The 20377-nt window shown below is 53.1% G+C and overlaps 1 protein-coding gene across 3 annotated transcripts in view; it reads right to left on the bottom strand.

Annotated features, from left to right (window-relative positions):
- Positions 1-18553, bottom strand: part of ARHGAP42 (Rho GTPase activating protein 42) — a 127419-nt gene extending 108866 nt beyond the window's left edge. For 2 of the 3 annotated variants that reach the window (XM_056114783.1, XM_056114784.1), the window contains exon 1: positions 17788-18057. In XM_056114783.1, coding sequence (XP_055970758.1) covers positions 17788-17941 — 154 coding nt within the window. In that variant the 5' untranslated portion in view covers positions 17942-18057. Of the gene's footprint in view, positions 1-17787; positions 18058-18470 lie in introns of those variants that run through there. The other variant, XM_056114785.1, reaches the window with a different exon arrangement.
- Positions 18554-20377: the final 1824 nt, after the last annotated feature.

Genomic DNA, 20377 nt, shown 5'->3' with positions numbered 1-20377 from the left:
AAGTAACCGCCGCCCTCATGTCAAGCTTGGGATGTTTTTGTTTTTAATTTTTAAAGATCAAGAACATAGGCATGTTTTTACTTTAATAAATCTGGGATTTTCATCTTGGACGCTTTCTTTCCCCCCGAGAACAAAACCAGTTCTGTTATTATTGAAAACGATTCCTAACGCTGCATAAACAATACCGAGGCATTAGAGGAAGTTGGGGGGGGGGGGGGAGGAGAGGAAAGCAACAAAAACAACCACGTTCTCACCAGCAACCATTTGTACGAATCCTCTCCCTACGCCCCCAAACGCGAGGAACAAGAAGGACCAGCAGCACCCAAGTACGGACTTCACTGGGTTCCTCCACCACCACCTCTACCTACCCTGCCACTGACTCTGAAGAGCAAAAGGAGTTGTGACCTCATGCCAGGGTGAGCTGGGGTGAGCCTGCCTAAGGCCAGTCCCCACGCTCTTCCTGGACAGCGCCTTGATCACCTCCAGGGACAACTGTCAGCAGCACAGACAGGGAGTCCCCATGGGGGCGACACGGCAGACACAACCATCGATGTGGACCAAGGGACAAGAGTGCCAGGCACCAGGCCCAGCAGCAAGGACCCCGCTCCCACCAATGCCAGAAGGAGCAAAGTGCAGTGGCTTTCCTCCGCCCTGCTCCCTACTGACACCAGGCCTGGGAGTGTGGCCAGCCTCTGGGTTCTGCCCCGGGCACAAGATGGGTGCAGTTTCTGCATCCTGACAGGCAGCGCTGGTGGACAAGTGTGTCCCAGAGTGCCAGCTTTTCCATCTGCTTATGAACCTACCTACATGCATGCACGTGCTCTCTTTCTCTCTCTTTCTCTCTCTCTCTCTCTCTCTCTCTCTCTCTCTCCCTCCCTCCCTCCTTTCTCTCTCCTTCCTCTCCCTCTCTCCTCTCACTACTCAACCTCTCATCCTCTCTCTCCTTCTCCCTCTCTTCTCTCTCTCTCTCCTCTCTCCCTCCTTTCTCTCTCCTTCCTCTCCCTCTCTCCTCTCACTACTCAACCTCTCATCCTCTCTCTCCTTCTCCCTCTCTTCTCTCTTCTCTCTCTCTCTCTCTCTCTCTCTCTCTCTCTCTCTCTCTCTCTCTCTCTCTCTTCACGCACACAATCACACACAGAAGTACAGGAAAACGGAAGGGCAGCAGAGCGGGAGAACAGGGCAGAGAGCTGGGAGTGGTGTGGGAACAATACCAGAAACCAGCCTACAGACGGCTGCGGACTCCAACTCAGCCCAGGGACAGACAGGAGGCGGCCAGGCAGGCCAGAGCTCTCCTTGCTCTTCCCAGACTGTCTGCGTGGCTGCCGAGAGGCGTCCCAGAGAACTGATGCTAAATAAGTCTCGAGGCTGAAACTTCCAGCATGGGATCCCAGAAGGTGCATCTGGCAGCCAGAGCCTCAAGCTGCAATAAAATCCCCACTTACCCAAAACCATGACCCCCCATGGACAGGTCACTCCACGCTGCCAGGGATACCACTGTAGCCAGAGAGTCCTCAAAACGGCAGAGTAAAGGACAGAGTCCAGGGGTGGCCAGGGCCCAGGGTGGGAAGCAAGAGATCTGAGTCCCTGCCACCGAGCCCTGGCACTCTGGGAAGTCAGGCTCTCAGTCAGCTCTGTGGCCAGCCCCTCCCTCTCCCAACACGGTCCCCTCCCTCCCTTGGCGACCCCAGTCACGAAAATGACAGAGCACAACCCACCCTCTGGTGACCAACCGCTCCCAGACATGTGGGGAGACACACACGTCACCCAACGTGCTCTGTGCAAATGGCGTCCATTAACTATGTCAACCCCAAATCAGACAGCCAGAACCTGATCTGGCAAGACACACGTAAATAACTTACATGAGACTCTCAACCGTTACTTAGACAAAATGACATGCTCGTCTCAATACAGGACTCGCTATGAGGTTTTCCTGATAATCTGTATCCCATCCAACAATAGGATTATTCATTTTCCTCTTTGAACCACACTATTGTGGGGGGGGGGGGGGGTCTCCGCTGGCTTAGGGGCCTGGGCTCTGCTTGGGGGTAGCCCTAGGAGTGATCCAGGAATGTGCGGCGCTGGGAGCAAACCCAGGCCCCAACATTCAGCTCACTGAGTTCTCCCCAGCCCGAACCCCACTTCTGAATGCTCCATGTACAGGAACCTTAATTTTTCTCATCCTGCGGAGTCTGAAACTTTGCCTCACTGACTTAGGATCAGTGGAAATCCTGGACAGTGATCTCTGGCTCTGCTTCTAACCTGCCCAGGTAAATCCCTCTCTCTGACCATCTACATCTCTGAATGGGAGCTGCTCTTCGGGGGCAGGGGGAGAGCTGCTCCAGGCCGCAGCCACTGAAGGCCACTGCTGTGCCAGTGACCAACCACTCCCAGAGGGCTCAGCATCTGGACCATGAGTTCAGGGACCCTGAAGATCATTTGGAGAACCAAAGAATTTTTCTTTTCCCCGTGCACCTATCCTGTCCCTGTCCCCCACCTCCCCAAGGACTTGAGGCAACAGCATGGCACATATGAGACCCCTGGGACAGACACTGGAGCAGGTCAGGCCTCAGGTGAGTGGTCCCGAGTGCCAGGATGAGCCCAGGGCAGCTAATGAGGGCTGAATGCAGAGTGCACTTGGGGCTCCGTCACTGCGCATGGCACATGAGCCAGGGCTGCCTCTCTACCGCTCCTTCCAAAACCGAGTCCCCCACATAACCCTGAACTACCCTGGGCCCCCAGACTTGGCAGGTGTCTAAACTGCTGAGGACTCCCCCAGGTGCTGAGTCCTGCAGCCCTGAGATCTGGACAGCTCCTTTCTGCACTCAGACACCTGCTTTCTCGGAGCACTTGAGCAGTTGTTGTGGCTGCACCACTCAAGAGACTCAAGCTCAAAATCATCTTCTGATGGTTCAACAATTCCTCCAGAAAGTATTTTTTGCGTAACTTCCTTCTTTTCAGATATATCTACCAGGAAAATAATGCTGCTCACCACATTTCTATTTGGGCCGCATTTTTTGTTTCTGACTTGGGGGGCCACACCCGGCAATGCTGGAGGACAACGTGCAGCTACAATCACACCCAATCTCCCGCACGGCAGCATGAGCTCAGCCCACTGAACTCTCTCCCCGGCCCTTTGAGTACATTTTTATGATGAAATTCAAGTTACTTTCCGATAATATCATTTTCTCTGTAATCTCCTAAAACACATCTGAAACCAAAAAGGATATAAAACCACAGGCCAAAATTCTATTTCATGTAATAAACATATGAGTAAGCCAAGAGGAAGAACTGAAACTTCAAGAATCAACAATTAGTAGATTCACTATAAGCAGAGAATGTCTTTTTATGGGCTTATTTCTTACATACTCAGTTTTACTACGTTCATTAACAATAGTCATCATTTCTTCAACGCAGAATCAGAATCTGAAGATAATATGAGACTGACACCCAAGAGCGGTAGAGACAAGGACCAGGAATATTGCCCCATAGTTGGAAGCCTGCCTTATGAACTGGGAGAGAAGGCAGCTGGGATAGAGAAGGGATGATGTCAATGATGGCTGGAGGATCATTCGGGATGGGCTATGAGTGCTGAAAGTAGATAAAGGACCAAACGTGACAGTCTCTCAGTATCTATATTGCAAACCATAATGCCCAAAGTAGGGAGAGAGTATGGGGGCAATTGTCTGCCATAGAGGCAGGGAGAGGGTTGGGATCGGCTGGCGGGAGGGGGATGACTGGGGACATGGTGGTGGAAAATGTGCACTGGTAGAGGGATGGGTGTTTGATCATTGTATGAGTGAAACTCAAACATGAAAGCTTTGCAACTGTATCTCACGGTGACTCAATAAAACAAATTATTTTTTTTAAAAGAATCAGAATCTGTTTCTTACATTTACTTACAAAAGTAAACTTCTGTTGCTTATCTTTTTAAAAAATTAAAACAACAACAACCAAAAAAAGATTTAACATTAGGCTTACAAAAAAAAATCGTAAGCAACAAACGACCATTTTAAACTGTCAGGCACCCATTGGCATGTGCCACAGGAATGACTGGGGTCCAAGTTTAACTCCAGACCACTCAATTCCAGAGCCAGAAGCGGAAATGGACCCATATTCGGGATGGACACAGCTAGCCCAGGCCTCGGGCTGGTCAGGGTTATGGTCAGAGTCACTGTCAAAGGTATTCCTAGTGCCCCTGGCCCTTTGAGCTCCCCATCTCCCCGTGCCCAGTGTGCAGCCCACATGGGAGCCCACCCACCCCTGGGCCCACCCACCACGACTCCCTCACATCCATGGTCAGGAACGAACTTGCTACATCCTGACTCACAACCCTCAGGCTGCATCCGCCTGGTCAAGCCTACAGAAATCCCGCCCGCATTTACCTTTCCCCATGCTCCTACCTGCGATCCCTTCCCATGAGGATTTTTTAGCAAGGGAAACAAAATTATCTCCAGATAGAGGGAGGGGGCGAACACCTGCACTGCCCCCCCCACACACAGACCTTCAGGCCCCCTCCTCCACATTCCCATCTCCGCTTCCCTCCAGCTCCACATGGGGCAGGAAGCCCAGTGAGCGGGCAGACAGTCACATCACCAGGCAGGCTGTGTCTTGGTCCACACAGTTATGGACAGAAGTGAGAGTTTCTCCTATGGTGCAGGAACGGGCAGGAGCTAACGGGACAGACACACCTATGGGGGGGAGGGGCGACTTTGGGCCAGTGATGCCCTGTCAACCTGAGCTGGGAAAATAAAACAGCAGACATGGGAAAGCAGAACCCAGCACCTCCCTGGCGCTCCCTGCTCCAGATGTTGGGAGGTCGGCGGTCACATCTGCTCCACCAAATTCATACACATGGTCACCCGGGAACTCCATTCCCGCTGGTGGTCCACAATGGATGGAGGAAACACTTTGGAAACAGGGGTGCGGGGGAGCAGCTGCTTCAGGGAGCAGTGAGCTGGCTCAAATGTCACTCATGGCCCATGGGACACACAAGAGGTTGCCAGTCTCGTAGAGGGGGCTTAAGGTCTATTCACGGAACCTCCTTTAAAGAATAAGTTAGAAAATATGGGAATATGAGGCATCCTTAAAAATTACCTTGGAGGGGCTGGAGCGATAGCACAGCGGGCAGGGCATTTGCCTTGCACGCAGCCAACGTGGCCAACACAGGTTCAATTCCCAGCATCCCATATGGTCCCCCGAGCACCGCCAGGAGCAATTCCTGAGTGCATGAGCCAGGAATAACCCCTGAGCATCGCTGGGTGTGACCCAAAAAAGAAAAAAAAAAATTACCTTGGAAGGGCCAGAGCAATAGGACAGCAGGGAGGGCGTTTGCTTTGCACGAAGCCAACCTGGGTTCGATCCCCCGCATCCCATATGGTATCCCCGTGCACAGCCAGGAGTGATTCCTGAGTGCAGAGCCAGGAGAGACCCCTGAGCATCACCGGGTATGACCCAAAAAGCTAAAAAAAAAAAAAATTAGAAAATAACAACTGAAGAGGCCAGAGCAGGTAGGGAGCCACTCTTGCTCATGGCTGATGGGGGCTTGATCCCCAGCACCCACCATTTGGTCCCCCCAAACCCTCGAGGAGTGAATCCTGAGCACAGAGCCAGGAGTATGCCCTAAGCACCACTGGTGCGACCCCACAAAAACAACAAAACCAAAAAAATTACCTTTGAAGGAACTAGAAAGATAGCAAGGTGGGGAAGGCACTTGCCTTGCATATGACCATTCCGGGTTCAATCCCTGGCACCACATGCAACACCAAGAAAAAAGATGAAAAAGACCTTTAAAATGAAAATGATATTCTTCCCCTGACTTCACAGGGTTAGTATGTTTTAATCCTCTTCAAGCAAATCGCTCCATCATCTGGAGATGATTTAAAACTGCCGCCCACTCCCACAAAAACAGAATTTCAGAAATCTCTGCATCGCTCACCCAGGAAAGTCCCTCTTAATTTAAACAGCAGAAGAGCAGAACCTGATGTCAGGTCACAAAACCATCCAGATCTGTTGGGAGTGACCGGCAGAGCCCCTGAGTACCAGTCCACGGGCCTGACATTCCCATGGCTCCTGGGCACCCAGCAGAGGAAGAGGGTCCCAAGGGGCCCTGTGACCCACACTCCAACTTGGGGAGCTAATTCCTCTGCCAAACGCCAGCTACTAGGGGGCAGTTCCCTCGCTCCCTTCCTGGGCCTCTTTCACGAGACTCTGCCTGAGAACGTGTGTTCCTGGAGCAATTAAACACTAATCTGGTGAACGAATGGATTTAATGATCCTAGCAAAGACAGCCCGTCCCAAATACAAAGAAGGGGGCACTGCCTGGCAGGGCTGCAGATGTTCTGGAGGCGGGGCCTGGCGAGGACCCCCCCCCCCCAGCCAGGGACCCCGACTGCCCAGAGTGTCTGATGCCAGAGCCCCTAGAAGGCAGAGTTCCCCAGTCACCATGGCTGGGGCTCCAGTACCTTGAAGACAATTAAGTCTTATTTTCTATTCGTCTATTTTTTGGGGAGTGTGGGGGCAGAAACACACCCAGAGATGCTCGGGACTTATTCCCAATTCTGCACTCAGAGTCCACTTCCGGTGAGTCCCCTAGGATCAAACCTCATTCGGCCGTGTGTGTTCAAGGCACGCGCCCTCCCTATCCCCCAGGACTATGGCTCCCACCCCAAGGTCCTACTTCACAGGAACTAGATCTGCTTGGGTGGTTTATGAAACTTCACGAAAGAAGTCAAACCAGACTCAGTTCCGTATCTCAGCCCTCACCAGCAGTGCATTCTCCACAGCCTCAGGAGCGCATCTGTTGGGCAGATGAGTCCGGGCGGCTGGGAATGTGCCACCCACAGCCGGAAGACACTGTCCCGCCCTGGCTGTGACATTCTGTCACAGCCCCGCCAAGCCGTCTCTACAGCAATGGAGAGGGATTGGAGCGATGGAGGAGAATGCCCATCCAGTAGCGAGGAACTGGCAGGGAATCAGGGGAAGGGGCTGAGTCACAGACACAATGAGACCATGCCCAGGAACTACTAAGGGATAGGAAGGAAGCAGAGTCACAGCTTGAGACCGGAGACTGGAGACGTCCAGGGCCCTAGCGGGAGCACCTGGGTTCTACCCTGGTCCCTCTGAGGTCACCAGAACCCTAATGTCAGGGTGTCTTGGGCTGAACTTGGGTCACCCAGCAGAGGATGCACAGTGGGCAGGAGGGCACCTGTGTGTGCAGGGCCGGCTGGCAGGGGACAGGGACACAGGGCAGGTCAGATCCATCCTGAGAGGTGACTTTCTCCTCTGTGATGTGGAGAACCCCCTTCCTTCCTGCAGTGGTGCTGGGAACAGGCGAAAGAGGGAGCAGCGTCCTGAGTGCAGGAAGAGCAACATCTACACATACCCGAAGGCCTGACCCAGCAATCCGGGATGCAGGAGATCCCAGCTGCAACTGCCAGACTTGGCACTGAGCCCGGCAGGTAGCAGGTAGGGTGGGAGGTGAAGGGCACGGAGTTTGGGAACGCTGGTGGAAGGAAGCTGGCACTGGGGGTGGGACTGGTGTTGAAATATTATATGCCTAAAACTCAATTATCAACAAGTCTATAAAATACAGTTCTTTACTTTTTTTTTTTTTTTAAGAAGAAAGAAAAGTAACAGGCCATCCTGGCCTGAGACGCCGCAGCACAGGATGGAGCTGTGTGTGGGGAGGACGGGCTCGTTCCAGAACAGCGGCTGCAGGAACACATGGGGAAGACGCCGGGGTTCCCAGACTCTGCGTCACAACACGGACCCACAGGCTGGGTGTCCCGAGAGCCAATGACGGCACAGTGGAGCCAGAAAGAACGCCTGGAAAGATGAAAGTACCATTCTGCCGCATAGCTGACACATGATCCAATTTCCTTTTGGGGAGCCGGAGCAAAATGCAGATGTTTCTTTACTCAGAATGTCATCTCTCCGGTGTGAGTTACACTTCCTATGCAGACTGCTTTACATTACTTCACAAGTAAGCCTCACCTTCAAGCTGGCTGCTGCGAGCCATAAATTGGTTAATAATAAAACAAATGCAAATGCATAAAAAATAGGTGACATGATGGCATAAATATTTATGTATATTTTATTGGACTGATAGTTTTTAAGTGTTTTTATGGACATAAAATAAGTTTGTCATCATAGAAAGACACAGAAAATGCTTCCCTTTAAAACATTTAAGATGGGTGCTACTTCACCTTTGCTAAAGTGTGATTATATCAACCACTGGCTTATTTCTATGTGCTGAGCATGGCTCACTAAAGGATTTAACCCTCACGAACATGAATAGGTATTATTATCCCCACTGTAAAAATGAGAAATCCAGGGCTTAAGAAGAGAGTCACTTACTAGCACACAGTCTAACTCATTATCTATCAATCCATCCATTACTCATTTACTTATCGACCATCTATCAATCATCCATTCATCCAGCCAACCTCCATCAATCCAACCATCCATCCATCCACCCAACCATCCATGCACCTACCCGTACAGGCAACCATCCATCCACCCATCCATCCATTCACCTACCCACCCATGCAGCCATCCATCCATCCATCCAACCATCCATTCATTCCCCCACCCATCCAGCCATCCATCTACCCATCCATCCATCTACCCACCCAACTGTAGGATAACACTGGTTTGTCCTTTCTCCCTTGCTACATGGAGCTGAGGTTTATTGGGTTGCAACCATCACAGTGCTCCCAAGACACTCCCAATCCTCTGTGTTCATCTGTAACCTCTATCTCTGTCCTTTGCTTTCCCAACTAGTCAATCACCTTTATCTCCTAATCAGATTCTGTTAACTTGTAAATACTGCTTTTCTCTTCTCCTTATGTCCTTTTCATAGTTACTTTAGAGAAATGTCCCTTTTGTGTAGACACAGGAAGACAGCCAATGCTTTGCTTTTGTAACTTGAGAGTTAGTTAACTCCAAATAATATTCACTCCTGAGCATCTGTCCTCAACTTAAGCCTCAGTTGCCCTCACTTCCTAGCACCCCAAAAGCAAGGTTCTGACAAGGGTCTGGATGGACCCAGGGTAAGCTGTGAGCTACTCTGGCATCAAAATGGGCCAAGCCAAAGTGCCATCATACTTAATTATAAGTTAAGAGCATGGTCATGAACAAATTCTGTCATGATCCAAAAAGTAACAACTAGATTAGGACCCTGCTAGGTTTAGGAATCTAGAGCTTAGCAGCAAACACACACACACACACACACACACACACACACACACACACACACAGAGTATTAGCAGCATGGCCTCGAAAACAGACCAAAAGAGCTAGGCCTCTGTGTTCTATTCCCAAGGCCTAGTGCAGTGGCTGACATAAAGCAAATAGTACAAAAATGGAAATGGATCTGTGAGTCCCATTCTCTTCCTTCTGTATTATTCTGCCTGTCACATGATTCTTAGATTTTCTCCTTCCTCTGCGTCTTGGGCCTCTCTTTGCATATACGTAAGATCACTATTGTTCTCTATTTACCTGGGACTTAAATATGTATCCATCTATAATTAAAATTAATAGGACATGGAAATGTTTTCTCCTTACATAACCAAAAGATTCTGCCTTCTCCAACAAATACAAAGGCTACAGCTCAATATGCTCTAGGAAGTTCTTGCCATTCTTTAAATATACATTTAGTTCCCAAACTGCTTCCCAACATAAAGAATAGAATGCAAACATTTATGAATCTGTTGCTTCTATTTATAACAGAGTCCAAATACAGTTGCCACATGACTTACACCCAGCAATTCCACAGCGAGGAGTATGTCCAGGGAAATTCAAACATGCCTATACATAATCAGCACACAAATGTTTGCAGCATTACTGATGAGAACAATTAAGAGACAGGAAGAGCAGAAACAACTGAAAGCCCCTCAACTCGTGAATAAGCTCTCCATTCACACACCCATGTGGTGTGTCCATATGACAGAACGTTTGGCGGTACAAAGGAATAAAGTACCAATAGGCTAAGTGAAAGAATCACTCACAAAAAATAATGGTGACAGAATCCTGTCCACTTCTGCCCAGACAAAGAAAAAGAGCCCAGAACAGGCAGCACAGAGAAGCAAAGTGTGCAGAGAACAGTTCTCACTACCCTTCCAGGACTAAAGAAGAAAGAACGGAGGGCTGGGGCAAAAAAGACCCTAAATTCAGGCAGTGCCTCACCTCCAGAGCCCATCCGGCTCACTAGAAGGGAAGGGTCTCTGGCTGAGATGTGTCAAGGGTCCGAACGGACACGTCCCCCAAAGACAAATGTCCAAAAGTGTCACCATCACTAAGGATCAAGGCACTGCCCTCAGCCCCACCAGGCTATGTCCCCTCACTGGTTCTCACACAACTGTCAAAGATGAGCAATGACACGTGTTTGTGAGGAGGAAGGAAAGGCAGTCCCAGAGCAAGGCCCTTGGGAATATCAGCCAGGCAGCCACGGAGGGAAATGAAACAGAGCATCCCTCCGGGGCCCCTGGTCCACTTTCGGACACCATCCCAGGGAGATGCGGGCTGTCCCACAGGGACTCCGGCATCCTGGGCTCACTGCAGCACTGTCCACAGCATCAAGACACAGACCCTGCTACAGTAACCATGGGCAGGTGGATGGACAAACAGATGGGGGAGAAGCACTACCTGGCACATCCCTCAGCCACAAGTAATGGAAATCTGGCCGTGCGTGACAACTTGGAAGAACCTTGAGGGCATGAGAGGAAGTGGAATTTTTAAAAGGCAGAGAAAGACACAGATGGAGGGTCAGGGAGAGAGAAGCACCGGTAGGGCGCTTGCCTTGCGCATAGCCACGCTGGGCTCAATCCCAGGCACATGTGTGATCTCTGGAGTTCCATCAGGTACGACCCTTAAGAGCAGAGTCAGGAGTGAGCCCCGAGCATCACTGGATCTAACCAACACCCCCCCCCCCAAAAAAAGACATGTACTAAAAGCCAGAGGATGGGTGGAATTTGAAGAGAGAGACAATTTCGAAGAGAGGGGGAGGGTGGTTGCGGCATGGGGGAGAGGGGGAATTGGAGAGACGATAAAGAGGCTTCAAGGGCATGCAGGCCCAAGCAAGCACCTGGGCAGCAGCCACTGCCAGGGTCCCCCCGAAACACAACCCAGCGAGCCCTGCCTGGTCCTCCCCACCATCACTAAACGCGGATGGTGGCGCACACAGGTTCAGCTGCCCAGTCCTTCTTCCAAAGGGACCATCTGATGCCACATGCACCTTTGGGACCTTTGGGGGGAGCTGCCCACAATTCACACACACAGACCCATGTATTCGGTACCTTTTTTTTTTCTTTTTGGGTCACACCGGCGATGCTCAGGGGTTACTCCTGCCTCTGCACTCAGGATTCACTCCTGGTGGTGCTCGGGGGATCATATGGGATGCTGGGAATCGAACCCGGGTCAGACGCATGCAAGGCAAACGCCCTACCCGCTGTGCTATCGCTCCAGCCTCTACACAAGTGTATTCTGCCAAACACTCCAGCATAATAGGCCTGTGCTTAGTGACGAGGGTGAATGCCACAGACGTGAGCTGACATTCCAGCAAAAGGTGGTCCTGCAGAGAGGCCAGGCCCATGGCTCCATCCACCTGGCGGTCATACACTCTCAGTCCCCAAGCTGACACCAGGCCAACGGGGTGCTCGGCACACAACAGCAGCCTGAGCCCCATGCCTGAACCCCAGCTGCCCCGTGTGGGCAGCTCACAGACCACTCCAGCATGGAAGCAAATAGGAAGCAAGTGGCAAGAGCTGGGCAGCTAAGGACAGATCCACCACAGGGCTGAGCAAGGCTCCTGCAGGCTGGCAGAGGGCAGTGGGGGTCCCCATCCCCAGGTATTTCAGGAGCCCCGGAGTAGTGCCTGCCAGGGACCGAGGATCCTACACACTGAGCAGGAGTGTGGGGCTGGAGTGACCAGGAAACCATCAGGAACAACACTAAATCACAACGTCTGGATGGATTTAGAAAGGGAAATTAGCAAGCAAAAGGAGAAACAGGGGTGCCCAGTCCCAAAGGCCAAGAGCCCCCTTCCTTCTGTCGCCCCTTCGCATCTCCAGCCACCCTACAAGGCTGCAGGCCCCGGGAGGCAGCTCAGAAACCCAAAGACGCCCCTCGGCTTTCTCTGAGAACCACCCCCCCCCCCCCCCAGAGAGGCTGAATCAGCCCCTGAGCTCCACGGGCACCAAGGGACACTGGGGGACGCACCGGGAGACGGGACTGGATAAGGAATAGGCAGACCCCACCTGTGTCTGCAGGGGAGGGGCGGGAAGGGGCGGATGCAGACCTCACCTTGACTTCCCTCCTCTGTGGGACAGGACCTTCCACACACTGCACCTGATTCAAACCCTCCCAGGACCAAAAGAATGCATCTGCTGCCCCCCAGCACAGCGGCCCTCAGTGAAGGATCCCCTGCCCCCAGCCTCCACAGCCCAGACAGGCAGAAAGGCAGAAGCCGGTGCGGAGGAAAAGTTTGCAAACGGCTGACGCCTGCTCTCTGTCCCTCAGGGAATCCTCGCCTTACGCCACCAAACACGGGACACAATGGGTCCAAGTGTAGACAGGCTCTGGGAAGAGGCCAGAGAGTGGGGGTGAAGGTGGGCTAGGGAAGTGCTGTCCCCCAAGGCTGAGTCTGTTCCTCCTGCTCCTGACCCCCTCCACCTACCCTCCCTCCTCCTGCTTCTCCACTTTGCTTTCCTCCTCCTGTTTCCCCTCCACTTTCTCTTCCTCCTCCTCCTCCTGCTTCTCCTCCTTGAACCAGGGGGTCTTGCCTTGACACCTGCTTTTCCCCACAGCCACATGCATCAGGGGCTCTTTGGACCCCACACACCACCAGCCAGCCCACGGCTGCCTCCTCACCTGGACTGAGGGCCATATGTGTGAGAGACACACCTGACCTAAGAGCAGAGGATTGGGCACCCCACGTGGTCCCCTGAGCATCAGCAGGGGTGATTCCAAAACCAAAAAAAAAAAAAAAAAAAAAAAAAAACAGAGACCTGGGCATTGAAGAGAATGAAAATAAAGAGCATGAGTGTGCTTGGCTGGAGTTTCCGCGTGTGATGTCTGAGCACAGAGCCTGGACTAAGCCTTGAGAGCCTCAGGGTATAGTCCAGAGTGGGGGGGGGGGGGGGAGAGAGAGAAAAAAAACACCAAACACCCAGCAGCCTGGGCCCAGAGAGAAAGAACAGCAGAGAGAGGACAGAGGCATGAAGAGTGCTTGAAGCTCACCAGCCAATATCTTCATCTTTGCTGCCCTTGCAAACTGAGCTTAGATGCTATCCTGAAGGGGGAGGAGCCAGCTGCCCAGTTCCTCTGAGGGCAATGGGACAGGGGCCACAGGTGAGGGAGAGGCCAAATGCCACAGAGGCTGGCCGGGATGGTGGTGGTGCCAACACAGCCCTTCAGTTCTAGGGGCCAGCCTCCTTCTGTCCATCATGTCTCTCTCCTGTCCACTGACTCTCTCCTCTTCACTGCACTGGAAAGAGGAATCGCTTCTTTTCACTGCAGTGGACGGAGGAATCTATCTATTTGCATTCACACTAAAGGTCTTTCTTGGAATTGAAAAGTATTAAAGAGAAAGCGGGCAAATTACAAGGGAAGCCACTTTGAAATGCATCTTGGGATATAATCTGTTAAAATCAGAGAGAGAAATATGCAAAAAGAGCCCCTGGTTTCACATTAAACTCTTGATGGCTGGCATCTGGGAAAGGAGCAAAGTTCACAGAACTATGGCTGACCAGGGTGGGGCTTTGAGTCACGAGGCATGAACTAAAACTCGATTCACCATATCAGATATTCTCACATGCCACCAAATGGCATGTGGCAAAGTGAACGGATAAACTGGGGTAAGAAAAATAATGGGCTGGAGCAATAGCACAGCGGGTAGGGCGTTTGTCTTTCTCTACCCCTCCCAGAGAGCCCGACAAGCTACTGAGAGTCTCTCTCCCACATGGCAAAGCCTGGCAAGCTACCCATGACGTCTTTGATATGCCAAACACAGTAACAACAAGTCTCTCAATGGAGATGTTACTGGGCCCGCTCGAGCAAATCGATGAACAACGGGAGGACAGTGCTACAGTACTAAGAAAAATGATGTCTCCTCATTCTCTGTGCCTCAAAGAAAGACCCAGAGAGGTGAAGTAATTTGCCAATTATCACACAGAAGCTAACAGCTGCAGAATTTAAGCTCTAAGCCAATCCAGTAACTGGACCCTCATTTTCTCAGAGCAGGTGTAAATATGAAAAGCAACAGTTGTATTTCCAAAATATTTTAAGTACCTGACATAAACTTTGTTTGTTGTGGGGGCCACACCCACCAGCACCCAGGGCTTACTCCTGGCTCTGTGCTCAGGACTGACCCTTAGCAGTGCCCAGTGGTCACACATGCAGCCAGGGGTCCTACTGGAGCTCGCTGCGTTACAATGCACACTCCTTAGCCCTGCTACTCCTGGAATATTGCTCCGACCCCTGTAAACCTTAAAGCTTGAGATCAGCTACTTAATGTCTTCATCAGATCCCTCCCAATATTCTAAAGGAACGTTTGCTGGGAACAGATGGAGAAGAGGATAAGGGCACCTTCCTCAGGTCAGCCTGAGAAGGAAGGCTGGAACTTTCTCCAGGAAAGTGAATCCCCCAGGACAGAAACAAGGTTAGATGTTGGGGGGGGGGGGGGGAATCCTTTGTAAGTAACAGCTCTTGTTATCAATAAGAATAACAGCCCGGGGGCGGGGGAGGGGGGGTGGAGCAACAGCACAGCAGGTAGGGCATTTGCCTCAATTTGGGTTTGATTCCCTGAGCACCGCCAGGGGTAATTCCTGAGTGCAGAGCCAGGAGTAATCCCGGTGCATTGCCAGGTGTGACCCAGAAAGAAAAACAAACAAACAAAAAAAGAATTACAGCCCAGTGGTGGGGGAGGGGGGTAGACCAAGGGGGACTCAATGCAGAGGTTTGCTTCACCGGCTGCCCTGGTCTCAAGGGAGAAGGGTGCCCTGCCCCATGGTTCAGAGAGAGGAGTACAAGGCTTCAAGTTCTCAGACACTCTGCTGGTGTCAGGGTGGCATGGTGGGAAAGAACAATGCCATTAAGGGACTTCAGAGTTCCTCCCTGTGCTGATGGCAGGACTTGGCAGCCTCAGCTGGGGATTCTTTGAGTGAGGAATGAACCAAGCTCCCCCCTCCCCCCACACACACACACACAAACACACACACACAGAGAAGCAGTAATGTGGGTTCTAGTTACACACTCAGCCTGGAAAGATACCAGAGTATCTGCAAGGACTTAAATAAACCCCAAATCCGGAGGCTGGGAACCGCCCGGGCCATTTGCAAGACCAGAATGGAAAACCCTGGAAAAGTACGTCACAACCCTGGTCAAATAATGTCCAGTTCAGAGGACTTTTCAGCACAGAGCTATGCAAGTCCTTTCCGTGAAACACTGGGTCGTTTGTAGAAAACATCCAGCGAGAGTGGGCTTGGCATCTGGCCCCCTCGCTGACCTGGCAGCTGCTCGGGCCTGGAGCTCTGGGATGCAGGAGCCCAGCCACAGAGACCTCCACCAGAATTTGCAAACCAGAAGGAAGCTGTTTGTGTATCCAGAGGAGGGGCTAAGCTGCAGATAAGCTGCACTTCTCACAAAACCAGTAAACACTGCTATCAGTGGTAACCTTAGACACAGAAATTAGGCCTATTTTCTTCTCTGGGCCCTGGAACCCAAGAGATAAGGGGCTGTTTCAGGTTTGGGATGGTCAGGAAAAAAAGAGACGGGAAGCACCCTCACTTAGAGACACTGTTGGTGCGCTCCATCCTGACTATACTTAAAAACAGAGATCAGGGACCGAGAGAGGGAACATAGGGAGGGCATGGGGTTCGAGGCACCTGCCTGGCATGCCGCAGGCCCAGGTCTGATCCTGGACACATGGTGTATGTTCCCCTGAACCCCGAGAGAAATGAGCACAGAGCCAGGAGGTGGTCCAAGCACTGCTGGGTGGAGTTCCCGGCCCCCCCCCCCACCCCGCCAAAGAAACAAAAAATCAGATCAGATGCTCATGTGAATCAGGTGCCATGGGTGCTCACAACACCCAGTCACCACCCTCATGTGACACGGAACACAGCCCCCATGGGTCGGGGCAGGGCTGCTGCCAAATTCCCCAAAGGCCTATCCACCCAGTGAGATGTCCTGCTCCCCATCCCTCAGGCCCTCAGAGGCCAGTTTCCAGGGCTTCAAGTGAGCGGTTGAAAGATTCCCAAACCTCTATTAACATGCAAATACACCCTGGGAACTGCAACCGGCCAAGACTTATCACTTCTCACTTTCTCGCAGGGACAGCAACTCCTGGAGTTTTGACTGGGACTTCTGCAGGTCGGTGGGTAGGCGGGAAGGTTGGACTCTTCCCCCCCTCCCCCCCCCCCACCCTCCGGGGAGGCAGCTGGGAAAAGCGCAGGGAGAGCCCCCCACCCCCGCCACCCCCCACCCCCCACGGCAGCAGCCTTCGCATTCCAGTGCGCCTTGCAGCTCCTCGTGGCTGTGTTTAGTCCCGTGTGCCTTAGCCAGCACCAAATTCCCAGTGGTGATGCAGTTCCAAACCAGCTAGGCGGAAACCATGCAGGGAGACGAGATAAGATCCTCTGGTGTCAGGGTTCCTCCGGTCATCCTGCTGTACTGTCCAACTACCAACAGGCACGGACAACGGAAAGCCAACACACCCGTCATGCCTGCTGGACGCTGTCTCTGAGAAATGTCATTGAGGACCAGAGAGAAAATACCTTGTGTGCAGTTGAAACGGGTTCAATCCCCGCCCGGTATCACATAGGGTCCCACGAGCCCGGCCATGGGTGATCCCTGAGCAGAGCCAGGAGTAAGGTATGGGCATCAGCGCATTTGTCCCCAAAACCAAAAGGAGGGAGAGAGAGAGAGAGAGAGAGAGAGAGAGAGAGAGAGAGAGAGAGAGAGAGAGAGAGAGAGAGACACAGACACAGACACTGAGAGAGACAGAAATGAGAGATGGGGGAAGGAAGGAAGGAAGGAAGGAAGGAAGGAAGGAAGGAAGGAAGGAAGGAAGGAAGGAAGGAAGGAAGGAAGGAAGGAAGGAGGAAAGGAGGGAAAGAAGGAAGGAGGAAAGGAAGTTTGGAGGAAAGGAAGTTAGGAGGGGAGGGAAAGGGTTTGGAGAGTCAGTACAGAGGTAAGGCGCTTGTCTTACACGGGGCCAGAGCTCAGACCCTGGCACCCGACACGGTCCCCTAAGCACCGCCAGGAGCGCCACCTGAGTGCTTCGGAACTAGTAGCAATCCTTGATCACTGGCCGGGTGTGACCCAAACACCAAAAAACATAAAGAAATAGCTTTGAATCTCACTGGACAAAGTAGCTGGATTCTACCTTAAAGCAAAAACTCATTAAGGACTTTTTTTTTTACAGCGTTCAAACTCAGCACACTAAAATGAAAATAATATGTATACATGGGGGTGGCAACCCCGACATTTCCCTGGGAGCCGGGAGCCGCAGTCTGGCGCCAGCAGCTGCTGGGGCAGCCTGTCCCGGGTCCGGCGTGCGGCGCCGCCAGCAGGGGAGCCCTCGGGCTTTTGTCCCCGGCCCCATTCAAACAAAAGAAGCCCCGCGCCCGCGCCCCTGCCTGCGCCCCTGCCCGCGTCCCTGCCCGCGCCCCGCGCCCCGCGCCCCGCGCCCCTGCCGCGCCCCGCACCTCGCGACCCCGGCTTCCCGCACTCACTGCGCAGCGCCCCCCAAGCCCCCCGCGCCCCGCCCCGCGCCCCGCGCCCCGCACTCACTGCGCAGCGCCCCGATGAGCAGCGAGCCGTCCTTGATGAGCTCCTTGATGAACTTGTTGGTGCGCTCCAGCTCGATCTCGTGGCACTGCAGGCGCTCCCTGAAGTCGGGGCTGTCCAGGTAGGAGTCGCTGAACTCCAGCGTGGGCAGCCCCATGGCCCCTGGCTCGGGGGGACCCCGCGCCGCTCAGGCTCGGGGCGCGCGTCGGCGCATGCCGGCCCCGAGCTGGGGCGTCTCCGCGCCGCGCACCCGCTTCCTGCGCGCCCCGGGCCTGGCCGCGCCCGCCCGTCGGCCGCGGGAGTCCGGCCCCCTCGGCGCGCGCAGGCCCCGCGCTCCCCGCCCCGCCGCGCCCCGCCCCCGGCACGCGCACGGGCCCGCCTGACACTCGGACCGGGCTGCAGCCCGCGCCCCCCGGGGAGGGGAAGGAGTGGGCACGCCGGGTGGGGGCCGGGGGCTGTTCCGGCGAGAGGCGGCCCAGCCTCGGCCGCTAGGGAGTTGGTACCTCTGCTGCCCTCTCGGAGGACACCCCTCCTGGCCCAGCTCCCCCCGGGAACCGGGCTCCCGGAGCACCTGTCTGCATGCACCGATCGGCGGCCCGGACCTCACCTGCCGTACCGGGGTCCTGCACTGCCCCCAGAAGACCTCTCGCCGCCCACCCCGCCCCAGTCCGTAGGACTCCTGAGACCTGGACTCCCTCTCCTTAGGGATCTGCTTCTGACTTCTGTGTTTTCCTTGCCTGTGCCGTGTGGACTACCTATTGAATCCCGTTAAAATGCTGGACATCACCCCGCCACACACACACACACACACACACACACACACACACACACACACACACTGGGTTTCAGGGACCGTTCAGGATTCTTAGTTTTAATTTATTTTTTCTTAAGTGCGGCATGAATGTTATAAACAACAGGAGATCCTGAAACTGAGAGACGCAATGTGACCGGGGAGTTTGATGATCTCTTACATAGTCCTGTGAGCCAGGGGCCTGGGGTTGATGCTGGGCCCTCACGCATTTGCACCGGGCATGCAAACCAGTGGGTGGGACCGCCTGGTGGACACACCTGTCCTTTGTGCTCCAGCGACAGAAGCCAGTCCAGTCTTCCACCTGAAGCAATTTCACATGTACTCGATTCTGCTTGGCAGGAAACACAGTTTACTTTCGGCTTCCGCCAGATGGGATAAAAGACAATCTCTGCCTATTTTTCACTGGATGGGAGTCCCTGTGATTTAGTATTTTGAAATGTACCCTCTGTCCTTGGCTGATAGCCCCTAACAGACTGGCTAGCAATTTCTAATTTGCTCTTTAAAGTCTTCCCCTGAGGCCTTGCAGGCAGACATCCCTTGTTCATCCCCTACACCAAATAGGACCCGTGGGCCTCACCAGAAATGATCATTGAGCACAGAACCAGGAGTCAGCCCTGAGCACTGTCAGGAGTGGTTCGAAACTCCACAGCTCTGGAAGTCTGTGTGCCATGCAGTGTTTTCTGGGGTCTAAGATAGGCTCTTGTTTGCCCACTTCCATGTGTCTCACAAAGCTTAGTCCTACAGGGTCCACGCATTTGGCACGGTTCCAGGGAGCGAGTACCATGTCCCTCATGGCCTGGGTCTCCCTGAGTCTCTGTGTCCTTGTCAGTCTGTCTCTGCTGAGACCCATCCATGTGCTCACCTGGGGTCCTACCCCCCTCTCCTCCCTCACCCCTTTGTCTCTGCAGCTTAGTTGCTGGCCTGGGACATTCTTCCTGTCAGGTGGCTCAGTACCTCCTGGCTGGTGGCTGTGAGTCACACGTTGGTCATACCTGCTCTGCAGCCTCTCCCTCTTGCCAATCACCCCACAATTGAGACACTCCACAAGTGGCTCTGCTTTGAGGTAGATTTACAGCCAGCATCGAACTATTGTTCCCGTGTTGTTTCCCCTCCATGGTTCCCAGGGAGTGGGTTTCTTCCTCAGACAGCAGGTCTTCTGAGGAAGAGCACCCTGGACACATAATGGGCTGAAAGGAAGCCCCTAGGGTCTCCCCCTCCTGACAGGGGACCAATAGCTGCTCGGCCAGTGTTGCAGGTGCTCAGGACACATTCGTACTGGCATAGATAAAGGCCTGGCTCTGCTTCTTCTGCCGAGATGGAATGTGTGGGTCTGTCTGCCTGTGGTGACAGACAAACAGATAGACAGGTCACAGTGGCCTTGGGTGACAGGAAATGAGCAGATGGCACTAAAAAATCTGCTGGTGACTTCCTGGGCTGAATGGGTCCTGGGACTTACATGCCTGAGGCTTTATATGGAATCCAGCAGTGCTATTCTCCTCAACATTTCTTTTCCCTTTTAAAAAATATCTGTATAGGGGCTGGAGTGATAGCACAGCAGGTAGGGCATTTGCCTTGCACGCGGCCGACCCGGGTTCAAGTCCCAGCATCCCATACAGTCCCCTGAGCACCGCCAAGGAGTGATTCCTGAGTGCAGAGCCAGGAGCAACCCCTGTGCATCGCCAGGTGTGACCCAAAAGGTAATATGTATGTGTGTACATATATATATATATTGTATCGAGGAATATCATCAACATATGCCATCACACTTTTCAGTATAAAGTG

Source organism: Sorex fumeus, unplaced genomic scaffold (genome assembly GCF_029834395.1).
Source record: "Sorex fumeus unplaced genomic scaffold, SorFum_2.1 ptg000028l, whole genome shotgun sequence".
Lineage (NCBI taxonomy): Eukaryota > Metazoa > Chordata > Mammalia > Eulipotyphla > Soricidae > Sorex > Sorex fumeus.
This window is presented reverse-complemented; position numbering and strand designations above follow the sequence as displayed.